The sequence below is a fragment of the Apium graveolens genome, chromosome 9 (genome assembly GCF_009905375.1).
Source record: "Apium graveolens cultivar Ventura chromosome 9, ASM990537v1, whole genome shotgun sequence".
Classification (NCBI taxonomy): Eukaryota; Viridiplantae; Streptophyta; class Magnoliopsida; order Apiales; family Apiaceae; genus Apium; species Apium graveolens.
In genome coordinates this window covers 102,015,249-102,029,530 of record NC_133655.1, presented here as the reverse complement: position 1 = coordinate 102,029,530, position 14,282 = coordinate 102,015,249, and the positions used below count along the sequence as shown (strand labels likewise).

The 14,282-nt window shown below is 41.5% G+C and overlaps 2 protein-coding genes and 1 non-coding gene across 3 annotated transcripts; all 3 read right to left on the bottom strand.

Moving 5' to 3' along the window:
* Window positions 1-1,887: 1,887 nt before the first annotated feature.
* On the bottom strand, window positions 1,888-2,250 carry LOC141685442 (uncharacterized). The gene has a single exon (XM_074490542.1). The coding sequence runs from the start codon at window positions 2,248-2,250 to the stop codon at window positions 1,888-1,890; it is 363 nt and encodes a 120-aa protein (XP_074346643.1).
* A 3,865-nt stretch (window positions 2,251-6,115) lies between these two features.
* LOC141685441 (uncharacterized) lies at window positions 6,116-7,351 on the bottom strand. The gene is made up of 2 exons (XM_074490541.1): window positions 6,581-7,351; window positions 6,116-6,478 (listed from the first exon to the last, which is right to left on the bottom strand). The coding sequence occupies exons 1-2, from the start codon at window positions 7,349-7,351 to the stop codon at window positions 6,116-6,118; spliced, it is 1,134 nt and encodes a 377-aa protein (XP_074346642.1).
* Window positions 7,352-13,205: 5,854 nt separating this feature from the next.
* On the bottom strand, window positions 13,206-13,312 carry LOC141688037 (small nucleolar RNA R71). The gene has a single exon (XR_012561507.1). It is a non-coding gene; the product is annotated as a small nucleolar RNA R71 (small nucleolar RNA).
* Between the last annotated feature and the right edge of the window lie 970 nt (window positions 13,313-14,282).

Here is a 14,282-nt window from a genome sequence, read left to right as displayed (position 1 = left end):
CTTCATGAATTTATATATCTTTATATTCTACTTTTGACGCATCTTGCTATTAGGACGCGTCCTCTTATCTTGGTGTATCCATGACTAACACTTCTTATCATATTTATGTCATAGATATGACTTCTCTTCCCAAGGGGTTTGCCATTGGGGCCACCAAGAAACTGAGAGCCAGGAAGCAGGCTCCTATAAAGTCTGAAGGTGAAGTTCGAGGCTGAACTTTCAGGACAGTGGAGCAAATGAAGCAAACCATAGTGAGGGCTATAGCTGAGCTTCATTTGCATGTCATGCAAAGTGCCAACATGGCTGCTAGACTCAGGGTGCGTCTTGCTGTCACTAACACTGCTAAAAGCAAGGCTGAAGATAAGATCAAACTTTTGGAAAAGAACACTGCTTTGATCATCCAGGAGAAAGATGCTGAGATCAAGCGGCTCTAGGAAGACAAGACATGTCTTGAGGGTGAGAAGGCGATACTGGAAGGTAATGTCACCTCTTTGGAGAAGGCCATGGAGAATATGGTAGCCTTGAACTCCACCATGTAACTGGAGCTGGACACTTTAAATGATGACAGGTTGCATGGATGGAAGGAGGAGAAGAAGCTGGTATATCCGAATGGTTTTACAGCTGGGTTCGAGGAATGGTGTTTTGGCTTTATAGAAAATGACCCAGAATATTCCTTCTCCAAATTTGATGAAGACACCCACAGATGGGTAAGTGACTTCAAAATCAGAGCTGCGGATTCCATCAAAAGTAAGAGGGTTTTTCTAGGCTTGGAGGAAGATGACGCGTCCCCGGTGCCTTCTCCACTTAATACTCAGCCTCCTCCTCCAGAAAACCAGGGCAAGCCTCAGGACGCACCTCCTGCTTAGGACGCGTCCTATATTTATTTATGAAGATTTCATCAGAAGTACTTGAAGGGTGCAGGCCCTTTTAAGCCTTGCAAGTTATAAACTTCGACTTATTATTTTCTGGATTTCATCTACCTGTTCCTTTTATAAGGCTTTCCTTTCTTAATTACCTCCATATGCATCCTTTTATTTTCTTAATCTTATTTTGTCATAAATATGGGCGCGACCTATGCTGAGGACGCGTCGCTCTTTGAAATCTTGTTGTTATCTCTTTTCTATCACACGTTAAGTAGATGTCCTTAAAGGGCGCGTCCTCATTATTTGGATGCGTCTTTATTTGTTTTGTTTTTGAATTGTCTGGATAGTATATTCTTAATGAGCATGATATCATGATGTACTTGTGTATTTAGAAAAGGCACAAAATATGAGGGGCGCGTTCTAGTGTCTTGACGCGTCTACCCTTTATTTCTAAAGATATTTTTAACCTCTCAGACTTGACGTGTCCTTCTTGAAGACGCGTTCGAGTTTTTAGTTATGGAGTGCCAAAATTGGAGCACAAAATTAGTTGGGCGCGTTCTTAGACACAAGATGCGTCTTAGTTCCATTTTTACTTAAGACCTGTTATTCCCTTTACCAATCATTGCTTCCACAAATATAGGTACAGAACTACTCCTAAGGGCGCGTCCTATGGTTAGGACGCGTCATACAGCCAAGCAAATCATCAAGTAAATAGCCTTTGGAAAATTTCAATTTTTTTTTATTAATAATGCGCTCTAGTGTGAAAAGTGCACCAGTCCCACGACTACTATGCTCTGTGGGAAATTTATTCGAAGAAATGGTCCTTCAACCAGTTCTAAGGTAAGTAGTACATGCACTACCCCCCTAGGCTAGGAGGAATTTTATTGCTTCTAGTCTATAATCTGGGCACAACCCTAAGATATAATAAAAAGATATGTAAGGGGCCAGAGCCGCGCCTTACTGATAATACTTTCGGAGATGTTCCGCGTTCCATGCTTGCGGAACCAGCTTTCCTTCCATATCCTCAAGGTGATAAGGCCATTTCCACAAGATTGCTTTTTATCTTATATGGTCCTTCCCAATTAGCTCCAAACACTCCATGCTGGGGATTCTTTGTGTTTGGCATCACCTTCTTGAGCACCAAATCCCCTACCTTCAGCAGATGTCCCTTTACCTTCTTGTTATAATACCTTGCGGCACGTTGTTGATAAGCCGCAAGCCTCAGCTGAGAATTTTTCCTTGTTTCTTCCAAGAGATCCAAATGAAGCATTTGATTAACCACTGTATCTTCTTCCGTGTAACAATCTCTGCGAAGTGATCCCGAACCAACTTCTACGGGGACCATAGCTTCATAGCTGTAAGTCAGCATAAATGGAGTTTCTCCCATAGTAGATCGTGGAGTAGTGTTGTAGGACCACATCACTTTTGAGAGTTCTTCAGGCCAATTCCCTTTACGCTCTTCCAGTTTGGTCTTGAGGGTATGCTTTATTATTTTATTCACGGCCTATGTCTGCCCATTGCTTTGAGGATGATAGACCACTGCAAACTCCATCTTTATTTTCAGATCCTCACACGGTTGTCGCAATTCCTTGCTGTCAAACTGCTTTTCGTTGTCAGACACAAGCTTGTAAGGGATTCCTAACCTACACACGATGGAGTTGAAAACAAAGTCTCTGATTTTCTTTGTGGTGATAGTCGCTAACGGCATTGCTTCTTCCCATTTAGTAAAGTAATCCACCGCAACCACAATATACTTGATATCCCCTTTAGCCTTGGGCAGTTCTCCAATAAGATCTATTCCCCACATGGCAAATGGCCACGGGCTTACCATGGATGTCAAGAGCGTCGCTGGCATAGATGAGTAGTTTGTAAAGCGCTGGCAGCGATCACATGCTTTGACGAAATTCGCAGCATTATCTTTCATCATAGGCCAATAATACCCCTGGCGTAAAACTTTCATTGCCAAAGAGCTACCCCCCGATTGATTACCATAAATTCCTTCATGCACCTCCCTTAAGATGTAATTTCCTTCTTCTTCATAAATACATCTGAGTAGTGGTTAATTGAATCCTCTCTTATACAGAACTTCATCATACACCACATACCTTGTATCCTGGTAGTGGAGTCGTCGAGCCTTGAACTTATCCCCGGGGAGTGTTCCCTTGTGAATATAAGCGAGAATGGGTGTCATCCACGTTTTCTTGGGTGCCTCCTCCACTTGCATCATCTCTACCTCCGGGATACTAGGAATCTCCAGGATTTCTAAGGGTATAGATCCCAACAACACGGCTTCCTGCTGTGACCCCATTTTTGCCAGGGCATCCGCATTGCTGTTCTTCTCCCGCGGTACACATTTCAGCCTAACTTCTCTGAACTTTTCAATCAGGCGCTGCGTGCATCTCAAATACAATTCTGTCTGCGGTCCTCGAGCTTGAAACCCCCCATTCACCTGATTTACCACCAGCTCCGAGTCACTCCTCGCAATTAGGTTTCGCACTCCCATTTCCAAAGCGATCTTTAGACCATTAATCAATGCTTCATACTCCGCATCATTATTTGTTGCGTAAAATTTGAAGTGAATTGCACTCATCAGATGATGGCCTTCCGGAGACACGAGTACTATTCCCGCACCTGCTCCTCCATTGTTAACTGCCCCATCTACGTGCAAGATCCACCAAGGATGTGGGAACTCTTCTAAAGATTCCTCATTATGAGGGGGATGGAGAACTACCAAAGCCCTACCATCAACAGCAGATTCAAATTCTAACAAGAAATTGGCTAAAGTTTGTCCTTTAATTGCTGTACGGGGCATGTATTCCAAGTCGAACTGTCCGAACTCCACAGCCCATATCAACATTCTCCCCGATGATTCTGGCTTGTGAAGGACTTGACGTAGTGGATATGAGGTACGAACTTTAATTCTATGGGCCTGGAAGTACGGCCGTAACTTCCTGGATGCAAGGATCAAGGCATAAGCCAGCTTCTCCATGCTTGTGTAGCGAGTTTCAGCATCATGCAATCGCTTACTCACATAATACACTGGTGACTGTTGCCCGTCCTCTTCTCTTACCAATACAATGCTGATTGAATATTCAGAAACTGCAAGGTACAGTATTAGAGATTCTCCATCTAACGATTTTGACAATATGGGAGGGTTTCCCAGTTGTTCCTTGATCCTCCTAAAAGCCTCCTCACATTCGGGTGTCCATACGAAGTCTTTCCCTACCAACTTAATTGCCTTAAAGAATTCCTTGCATCTGTCGGACGATTTGGAAACAAATCGATTTAGCGCGGCAATCCTCCCAGTTAAGCTTTGCACTTATTTCATATTGGTGCGTGATTTTATATCCAGTAGTTCCTTGATCTTTGCGGGGTTGGCTTCAATTCCCATATGGTTGACAATGAACCCAAGAAACTTGCCCGACTCCACGCCGAATACACATTTTTGTGGAATCAACATCATGCAGAACCGCCTTAGAATGCTAAACATTTCCATCAAGTGCTTGATATGGTCATTCGCCTCCTTGGATTTTACCAACATGTCATCCACATATACTTCCATGGTTCTCCCAATCTGGTTTTTAAACATCATGTTCACCAACCGCTGATAGGTCATGCCAGCGTCGATCAATCCAAATGGCATCCCTATGTAGCAGTATAGCCCCCTGTTAGTGATGAAAGATGTATGCTTTTGATCGGGACCATATATGGGAATTTGATTGTAACCAGAGTATGCATCTATAAAACTGAGCAAGGCGTGCCCTTCCGTCGCGTCAACTAACTGATCAATTTATGGGAGCGGGAAACTATCCTTTGGACAGGCCTTGTTGAGATCTGTGAAATCTACACATGTCTTCCACTTCCCGTTCGGCTTTTTCACAAGCACTGGATTTGTGAGCCACTCGGGGTAGAAGGATTCTTTGATTAATCCCACTTCCAACAGCTGGTCTACCTCTTCTTTTAATGATATCGCCCTTTCCCCGCTCACCGGGCGACGCTTTTATCGTATGCCCGCGCAATTAGAGAAGATATTCAACCGATGACACATTACCACTGGGTCAATTCCCACCATGTCTGAATGACTCCATACGAAGACATCGAGATTTATAACCAAGAAATGGGTAAGGCTTTCCTTCATTTCATCACTTAGCTGGGATCCCACCTTCAACACCTTGCTCGGGTCATCTTTATCGACCGGAACAGATATTGTGTCTTCGGTCGACCCCGTTTTCTCGGCAGGCATGGGGATCCTAGGATCCAGATCAAAATCAAAATCCCGGGGGTCCTCGGCCCTCTACTTTTGCATCCGAGGGCACGTCACCATGTGTGGGAGCATCCACCTCGGGACAAGGCATGATTTTGTGCAATGCAGATGTGGAGAGCGTGTTCTCGCTTTGAAGCGCATCAACCTCAATTTCATTTTTACTCTTCAAGGGCGCGTCCTCATTTTGAGGAGCATCCAACTTGGGACTACTTTTGAGACTCTATAAAATTTCACTTCTTCCTTCCAATTTTTCTCCATTAACTTCCTTTTGCACGATCTCTTCCATATGGTTCACAATAATTTCTTCCACACTACGAATCCTCAAAACAATTCCCTTTGTCAAAACAGGAGTCTCGGTAGCATGAGTTTCTTCTTCCTCGGGACCTTCCATAAAATATTGGGCATAAACCTCTCCACTTGGTTTTATCTGAATGTCCTCAGCATCCTCAAATGGAAGGCCTTTTCCCTCGTATCTTCTCCTGCGAAATTCTTTGACAGCCTTATGGTAGCAATCGCATGAATCGTATTGCGACCCTCTCAGACTGCCCACTTCGTTGGGTGTCGGAAACTTTATCATCAAGTGCTGTATCGAGGTTATCACCCTTAATGCTCTCAACCAAGGTCTGCCCACCAACACATTATGCGCGGAGTCCTGATCCAGCACTTTGAAGTCTATCATTTGAGTGACTGACATAGCTCCTTCCCCAAGTGTGACAGGAAGCCAAACCGAACCCATAACTCTCACTGCTTCTCCCGTAAAGCCATAGACGTGTGCATCTTCAAATTACATGTCGCTATCCGGGAAACCCAGTTTCTTGTACGTGCTGTAATACAGGATGTTAGCAGAGCTCCCATTATCCAAGAAAACTCGATGTACGTTCATCGCCCCAATCAGCATAGTAATCACCAGCGCATCGTTATGGGGATGGTGTACCCACCTTGATTCTCTTTCCCTGAATGTAATGTCAGTAGACTCCCCTTTGAATTTTTATGGAGGTCGATCTTCCAAGCTATGAATGTTGGTGAGTGGCGGGTGTCGCGCCTCTCTTGCATTTTTTTCCAACGCCCGATTACTATCACCGACAAAGGGATGTCCTCCAAAAATTGCCCTGATACTACCAGCTCTTTGGAACTTAATCTTTGATGTCTTTTCAGCGTCTTCCGCCCACGGGGGCTGCCTTTCATCTTTTCCCTTGTCATCACTTCCCATGCATCGTTTCACCTTATCAATCCATTCTCCCAGGTATCCTGCTTTGATCAATTCTTCAATTTCATCTTTCAGGTGACGACACTCGTGGGTGTCATGATCGGTGGACTCATGGTAATCACAATACTTCTTCTTATCTCTACTCTACCATAAAGTCAGACAGTCTAGTTTCTTGAAGATTCCTTTATCCTTATCTACCTCGAATATATGACCAATAGACGCTGCTAGTGGAGTGTAATTGCTTACCCTCCTTTCATAGTTCGACGGTGGACTCCATTCTCTTCGCGTGTTCAAGGTGTTCACCCTATTGGGGCTTCGGGCATTCCGCTGGTAATCCAAACTCACATATCTATCTCTCCTCTTGGCTCGCCCTTTGGAGTTATGAGCACTATCATTCTTCTTTATTTCATCAAGCGATTGTTCAATCGCTTTGAAGGATTCTTCCTGCGCAAGTACATCAGCTAACAACACAGGGTCTTTTCCCAGCAGACACTTCCAGAAATCTGTTCCCACGCGCAGACCAGCTATAAGGAGTATTTTCAGTGTCTCACCAGTCGCACCTCTCACTAAGGTAGACTCTGCATTGAACCTTTTAAAGTATGAGGTCAAGCTTTCCCCTTCCTTCTGTATCACATTGGCCAGTGTGGTAACCGGTGGTGTATACTTCACCGCAGCATGGAACTGAGTTAGAAACAAGGTTTTTATTTGTTCCCAAGATGTGATCACCCCTGGACCAAGTTTTTGGAACCATTGCTGAGCGCCCTCTCTAAAGGTGGCCTCCAGGAAATGGCGTCGAGCCAAGTCAGGTACTTGATATACATCCATCTCAATGTTGAAACGCCCCAGAAATTCCACAGGGTCAGAAATCCCATGAAAACGCAATTCATTGGTTGTGTTCCTGTATCCTGCCGGCAATTGCGCTTCCCTCACAACAGCAACAAAAGGGGAAGGAGCTTGCGCAGTCGCCGTTACCCTACCTCCTTCAAGATGGTTGAGCAACCTCTTAAGATCGTTCATATTAAACGTCCCTACTCCATGAATGGTTTGAATGTTAGGTTGTTAGGTTTGCTCCGCAATTTGTTGTTGTTCCCCTTGGTTACCCCTCGGGTGTACCGGTGGATCTCGCCGCCCCTCGCCCAGAGCCTGCGGTTGTGGTATGTTACCATCCTGATTTTGAACATTCCCCTGCATGCGAGGTTCCTCCTGACCACGTCATGGTATTTCCTCATTGTTTTGCAACCTCTCTTGAATCTGCACGCCATCCTGGACATGAGGACGTGTCCTGGACCTATTGCCTATAGCACTGTGGGAATTTACAGGAACAATGACAGGAGCTCCTTCAGTGGAGGGCGCATCATCTCTTCTTCCATTGTATGGTGCCCTTCCATGTTGGTATCCCATCCTTCCTCGTCCATTCCTCAGATAGCCTCGGCCATAATTCCCAAACTTTCCAGGTGGAGGGGAGCGCTCGTGCTCGCGGTGCCGCACCTCATCATCCCTAGGGTATGTAGGGGGCACACGCTGATAAGTGGCATTTTATACCACTTAGAACGTCTTATAATGGCTTGAATTGATGTCTTGAAATCAAGTATTTTGTGTATTTGATGCGTTTTTCTAGTGTTTGTGCATTTCAGGGTATTACTTGAGTTTGTGGAGAGATTTCATCAAGAATAAGCCTTGGCATGTGTTTGGCATTGCGCGTGGGAAGATAGGAGCAGAATGCAGCAAAGAACGGGAGCAAAAAAAGAGTTTTTTCCAGAAGGGGTCTGAGCGCCCGCTCAGCTCTGCTGAGCGACCGCCCACGAAGCTGAGCGCCCGCTTAGGATTGTTGAGCGGCCGCTCAGGGACGGAAATTTAAATTATTATTTTTAGACTCCTAATTCTGTTGAACTTCCAACTTCTGAGATAGCTGGGTTTTGTGGGACTCCTATATAAGTAGTTTTCAGAGACGTTTCACAGGTGTTGAATCGTTGTATTAATCAAGGAGCGAGGAGATAAGGAAGAAGACCGTGTTAGCACATCGCAACGAAGAGGAAGTATATTTTCTTGTGATTCTTTATTTCGTTGTAACATTGGATGCTAGTTTTCTTTACTTTTGAACCTATTTACTCTTGTGACGTACTCTAGTTTAATATAAGTAGTTTTAGTTATTATTCTCGTGTGTTATTATCATGTTTTCGTATGAACCCATGGTGACGATGAGTTCAATCTTGGGCTAATCGTGATCATGGGGTCATAACGGATTTACTATGGAATTCTTTAGTTAGTTGTTTAAAACCTTAGTGTGTGATGATTATATGATATCTAGTATTGGTTGTGCTTATTCGTCTTTTGTGCGTCGCGAACATATAAGATAGGGTGTTAATCTCTTGTGAAGCGACGGTGGATCTTGAGGTTTAGAACTTGCCATGCTAGCATAGCTTCATGTATGTGTATGCATGATTAGTGGGTATCTCTAATCGTTTTACTTGCCCTGTGTAATCATAAGGAATAACTTGTGCTTAAATCGTTATGTTGTCAAATTCTGTAGACATATAGGGTCTCAACATAATTGATGTTTATTCAACTTCTATCTTAATTTTGGATGCTTGGTAGAATGGTATTAGTACAATGAAAGTTGGCTTTTATCAGTTTCGTGTTGTTCGATTAATATCATCACTGTTACATGCTAAGGGTAATAACAATAACTATTGAAGGAAGTAGTAATGAAGTTGTGATCTCATGTGTATTTAATATTGTTAATTCAAGTGTCAATTAAGTGTTTAATTCTCGTAATTAATTGTAGTTAATAATTAGTTAATCAAATTTAAGTGTTATTGTCTTGACATTGAGAAGTAATTATACATTGGTGAGTGAGTGTTAATTAAACATAATTAGTCTGAGTCTCTGTGGGAACGAACTAGAAAGTATTCTATATTACTTGCGAACGCGTGTACTTACGAGTATTATTAGCGCGTATTTCCGCCTTAACAAGTTTTTGGCGCTGCTGCCGGGGACTCAGCGTATTTGTTTAGTTTATGTACTTAGCATCAGTGGTCATTAGGACTCATTGATTAAGACGTGTTACTTATTGTTTCCGGTTGTGTTTCAGGTACTTTAGTGAGCGTTTATGCAAACACGTTCTCGTACTCGCAAGAGGACTTTAGATACGGCTGAGGAGACAGACGCAGTTTTTGGTATTCCGGAGAAGATAGATTTTGAAGATTCGGATACAGAAAGTGAGCAGAAAGAACCAGCAATCATGGGTGATCGTATAGTTCCGGCAGATCCAGCTCTTATGGACTTTTCTCGGCCTAAAATTGATGACATTCAGTCAAGCATCCTTCACCCGGCTATTCAGGCTAACACTTCTGAAATCAAGTCGGGCACTATTCAGATAGTACAAAATTCTGTTTCTTTTGGAGGTGCTGCTACTGAAGATCCCAACATGCACATCAGTAATTTTGTCAAGATCTGTAGTACTTTCAAATATAATGGTGTGACTGATAAGGCTATCAAGCTGAGGCTTTTCCCATTCTTACTGAGGGATAAAGCTAAGGACTTGTTACAATTTGAACCAGCTGGGTCCATCACTACTTGGCAAGATCTTGCGTAGAAGTTACTGGTGAAGTTCTATCCAATGGCGAAAACTGCGGCTATCACTACTAGAATTCTGTCAATAGACATCGGTCCTTAGACATCGCTTGTTCAGACGACCGATGTTAAATTTCCTTTAGACATCGGTTATTTTTAAAACGATGTTACTGCACATATTAGACATCGGTCGATAAAAAAACCGTTGTCGATAGTTATTTTCAAAAAAGAAGAAACGTGAATTAGACATCAGTTTATAACATAACCGTTGTCGAATTTTCTTAGACATCGGTCTAAAATCACAACTGTTGTCTATGGTTAATTTTAAAAAAATTAAAAAAAATGCGCTTACTTTCCCCCCGGTTCCTAAATATTTCCCCCCTTAATAACAAATATATTTCCCAGATTTATTTTCCCCCCTTCCAAAATCACTTCTTCCTTTTCCCCCTTACCTCACCTCCCTCTCTCTCCCCCGTCTCTTTCCTCTCGCTCTCGGTCTCACATCTCTCTCTCTCTCTCTCTCTCTCTCTCTCTCTCTCTCTCTCTCTTTCCCCCTCTCTCTACATATATATTACTATCTCTCCGTCTTACATTATCTGTCACCATCTCACATTATTTCTAATTAGGGTTCCAAGTGAACCCCAAATTGAAGAACATCTACGATTAATCAAACTCAAGCTTCGAGAAACCTAATTTGTGAAGAATCTGGCTTGGTTTCATTGTTCATTTGGATTTTATTTATTCTTCATCTTGATTTATTTCCTAATTATTATTGGGTTTGGTTTTTAATTTTGTTTTTTTTCTTTTTTCAACAGATTTGGAAGTTCATTGAGCTTCAACATTTTGGATTCAATTGAGATGTCTTAATTTCTTCTCCTTCTCCTCTCATACACCGCTGTCATTATCATCATGTTGTTGACTCTTTTTAATCATGATTAGGAACATTATCTCGATCTTTCTCTTCACCAACAACAAGGTTTGCTTTATTTCCTTTCATTCGGATCCCAAATAAACATTATATATGCCTTTAATTTTATTTTCTGTGTATATATGTGGCTGTTATATTGAGTACCTCAACTATTTTGTTGCATATGCTCTTGTAAGGCAGTGGTTTCAAGTTTATATCAGTGCTGCGTCACCAGATGATGAGTGGTTGTTAGATGGTCTGGCTTGGTTCCTAACAGACTCGTTTACTAAACAGTTTTTGGGGAATAATGAAGCATGCTATAGGCGGTACAGGGCAAATTGTGTTGTCTGCAAATCAGATGACAGTGCAACAACTGTTTTCCTTGTTTGTTGGTAGCGGAGAATAGATAAAGTGAATTTATGGCCTTGAATATACTTGCTCATCAACAGATACATTTTCTAATTTCTTCCTTTTTATGGTCATCGACTTTGTCAAAATTATTTAATCAAGCCTTAGAAACTATAATTTCTTTCCAGACTAGAAGTTGGTACTTTGAAAAATTGTATTTTTCAGTTCTATGGCAAAAGGATGAGAGGAGCTGAAGAAACCAGACCTAAGGTCAGTAAGCTGCAACACCAATGGCTGATCCTTTCTATGGAGATATCCTTGCAGAAATTCTAAAAAGACTGCCTCTGGAATCTGTGCTCCGGTCGAGGTGCGTTCAGAAATCATGGTATCATCTTATATACCACACACAGTTTTGGTTCGTTCAGAAATCATGGTATTAACTTCTAAATGATTGGACTATTTGTTTTGGTGCTATTTGGGGGGGGGGTTCTATTCCACACGCAGTTCCCAGGGTATGCTTTGTTTGAACTTGTAATCATTTTGATTGATTAGAATTTTATTTAGCAAAAAGAAAGAAAATAACAGGTGCATTGATATGAATGATTCTTTGTCAGCGCTTTCTACCGAAATTGTGCAGCGTGTTGTTGAGCTCTTGAAGTTCTTTAACACAAAGACTTGCCAGCTTGTCCTTGGTGTTGGGACCATGCATGTATTCTACATAAGACAGTAATTCGCCCTTCTGTATGACTGCAGTGTACTTTGTACTATTAAAATAATTTGAAACGATATGCTAGTCATTTAGCCCACTGATGACATATGTTTATAAGATGATTTTCTTTTGTTTTCTGATATAAGTTTCACACTTGATAGCCTATTTATTTGAATTGAAATAGATGTCAGAGCCGTAAAGGAAAAGAATGGTGTTTACATTCCATATGAAAGATTCACACAGGATGAAACTGGAAAGAAGGTAACCTTTTATAGACATTACACAAACAATATTGAATACTATATAGTCAATCTCTGTATCCATGTTTTGAATTTTGAAGACAATATAGTATTATTTCTGTGTATGTTTTGTAAATTACTTCCAATCAATTATGATATGAAAGCATAACGGCAAATGATAATGTCAACGTTGCCAAGTAGTTTCAGTGTGCATGCATTTGTTTGTGTAATTTTTGGCTATCTTACCTCTTTAAAAATTGTTACTTTTTGATACATGGTAACACCAAGTGTGGGCCCAAAAGCATGGTAATTGCAGGTTAATTTTTTTCTCAAATGATTAACTAAGCTTGTCTTTCCAATTTATTGTGAAAGATGTCAATCAGTATAGCGTGTTTTATTGAAACATTTAATAATAATGTTCACTCCATGTGTTATGGTTTGATTCATTTTAGCAGTGATTAGTGCTCATGAGAAGGCAAATAATGATGAGACTTGCAAGAAGATTGGAGCTGACATGATAAGAAGACTAGCCCGCATAAAAGGGGATGACTTGAGTACTAGGAATATGGTTGATTTTAAACACTGAGATTAGTTGTACTTATCACCAGAATAGTTTGTTTTAAATGATAGTAGTATTTGAGATAAGTTGTAGACATTGAGAATTTGTTGATCTTGAATTCAATTGGGTAATAATATATATATTGGTTGATTTTTGATAATCAAGTTTTTTCAGTATTGTGGTTAATGCATTGTGTTATATTCGATGTTAATATAGGGATATCAGCATATGTAAAAAGGGTAATAACATCAATTCTAGAATAAACAACCGATGTCTATTTTTGAAATTAACATTGGTTATATTAAAGAAAATGATGTTAAAATAGGTTTTTAACAATGGTTACATATATATAACCGATGTCTAATCTGACATTTGACATCAGAATTTTTCCAGAACCGTTGTGAAAGTCTGTCTTAGACATCGGGTAAAAACCGATGTCTATGAAAAAATACATTTAACATCAGTCGCGAAGACATCGGTCATTTTTTACATAGACATCGGTTTTTAACCGATGTCTAAGGTGTTTTTTCTAGTAGTGTATGAGGAGTGCTCTTACTCAGTTTGCGCAGCAACCTACAGAATGCATGTGCGAAGCTTGGGAGCGCTACAAGGAGATATTGAGAAAGTGTCCACATCATGGTATGCCTTATTAGATGGTGATCATTGGTTTCTATAATGGTTTGGGGGCCCAATCTCGGCCCATGCTCGATGCAGCAGCTGGAGGCGCCTTGTGGGTCAAAATCTATACTGAGGCTTATAATCTTATTGAGACTATGGCTGCAAATGAGCATCAGAACCCAACTCAAAGGATGATGCCTGGGAAAATAGCAGGTATTCTGGAAGTTAAAGCAGCTACAGTTATTGCAGTGCAGCTCCAAGCGCTGTCTATGAAGGTCGATTCTTTAGCCACCTATGGAGTCAATCAGATAGCTATGGTCTGTGAGCTTTGGGCAGGTTCTCATGCTATGGATCAGTGTTCTCTTGTTAATGAATCTGTTCAGTATGTGAATAATTATCAGTGACCGCAGCAGCCTGTGCCAGCTACTTATCATCCTAACAACAAAAATCATCCAAATTTCAGCTGGAGTAATAATCAGAATGCTATTCAGCAACCATATCAGCAAGGCGTAAGTAAACAGTTTAATCCACCTGGATTCCAGAAACCACAACATTATGCTCAAAAGCAATCATATCCTCAACAAGGAGGTGCAGCTCCACCTTCTAGTGCTGATTTTGAGGAACTTAAGCTTTTGTGCAAAAGTCAGGCTGTTTCTATCAAGACCTTGGAAAATTAAATCGGTCAAATAGCCAATGCAGTGCTCAATCGTCAACCTGGCACACTTCCCAGTGATACTAAAGTGCCAGGCAGAAAGGAAGCTAAAGAGCAAGTCAAGGCTATTACCTTAAGGTCTGGAAAAGTTGCTGATGCTGAAAAAGCAAAAGACGGAGAAGCTGAAGTTGGTGATGAAGAAGCTAAGCAAAAGGAGAAAGTGGCGGAACCAAGAAAGACTACTGTTGAACACACTCTGCCTGAGGGTAATACAGGGGAGAAACAGCTCTATCCTCCATCACATTTCCCTAAGAGATTGCAATAACAAAAGACGCATAAGCAG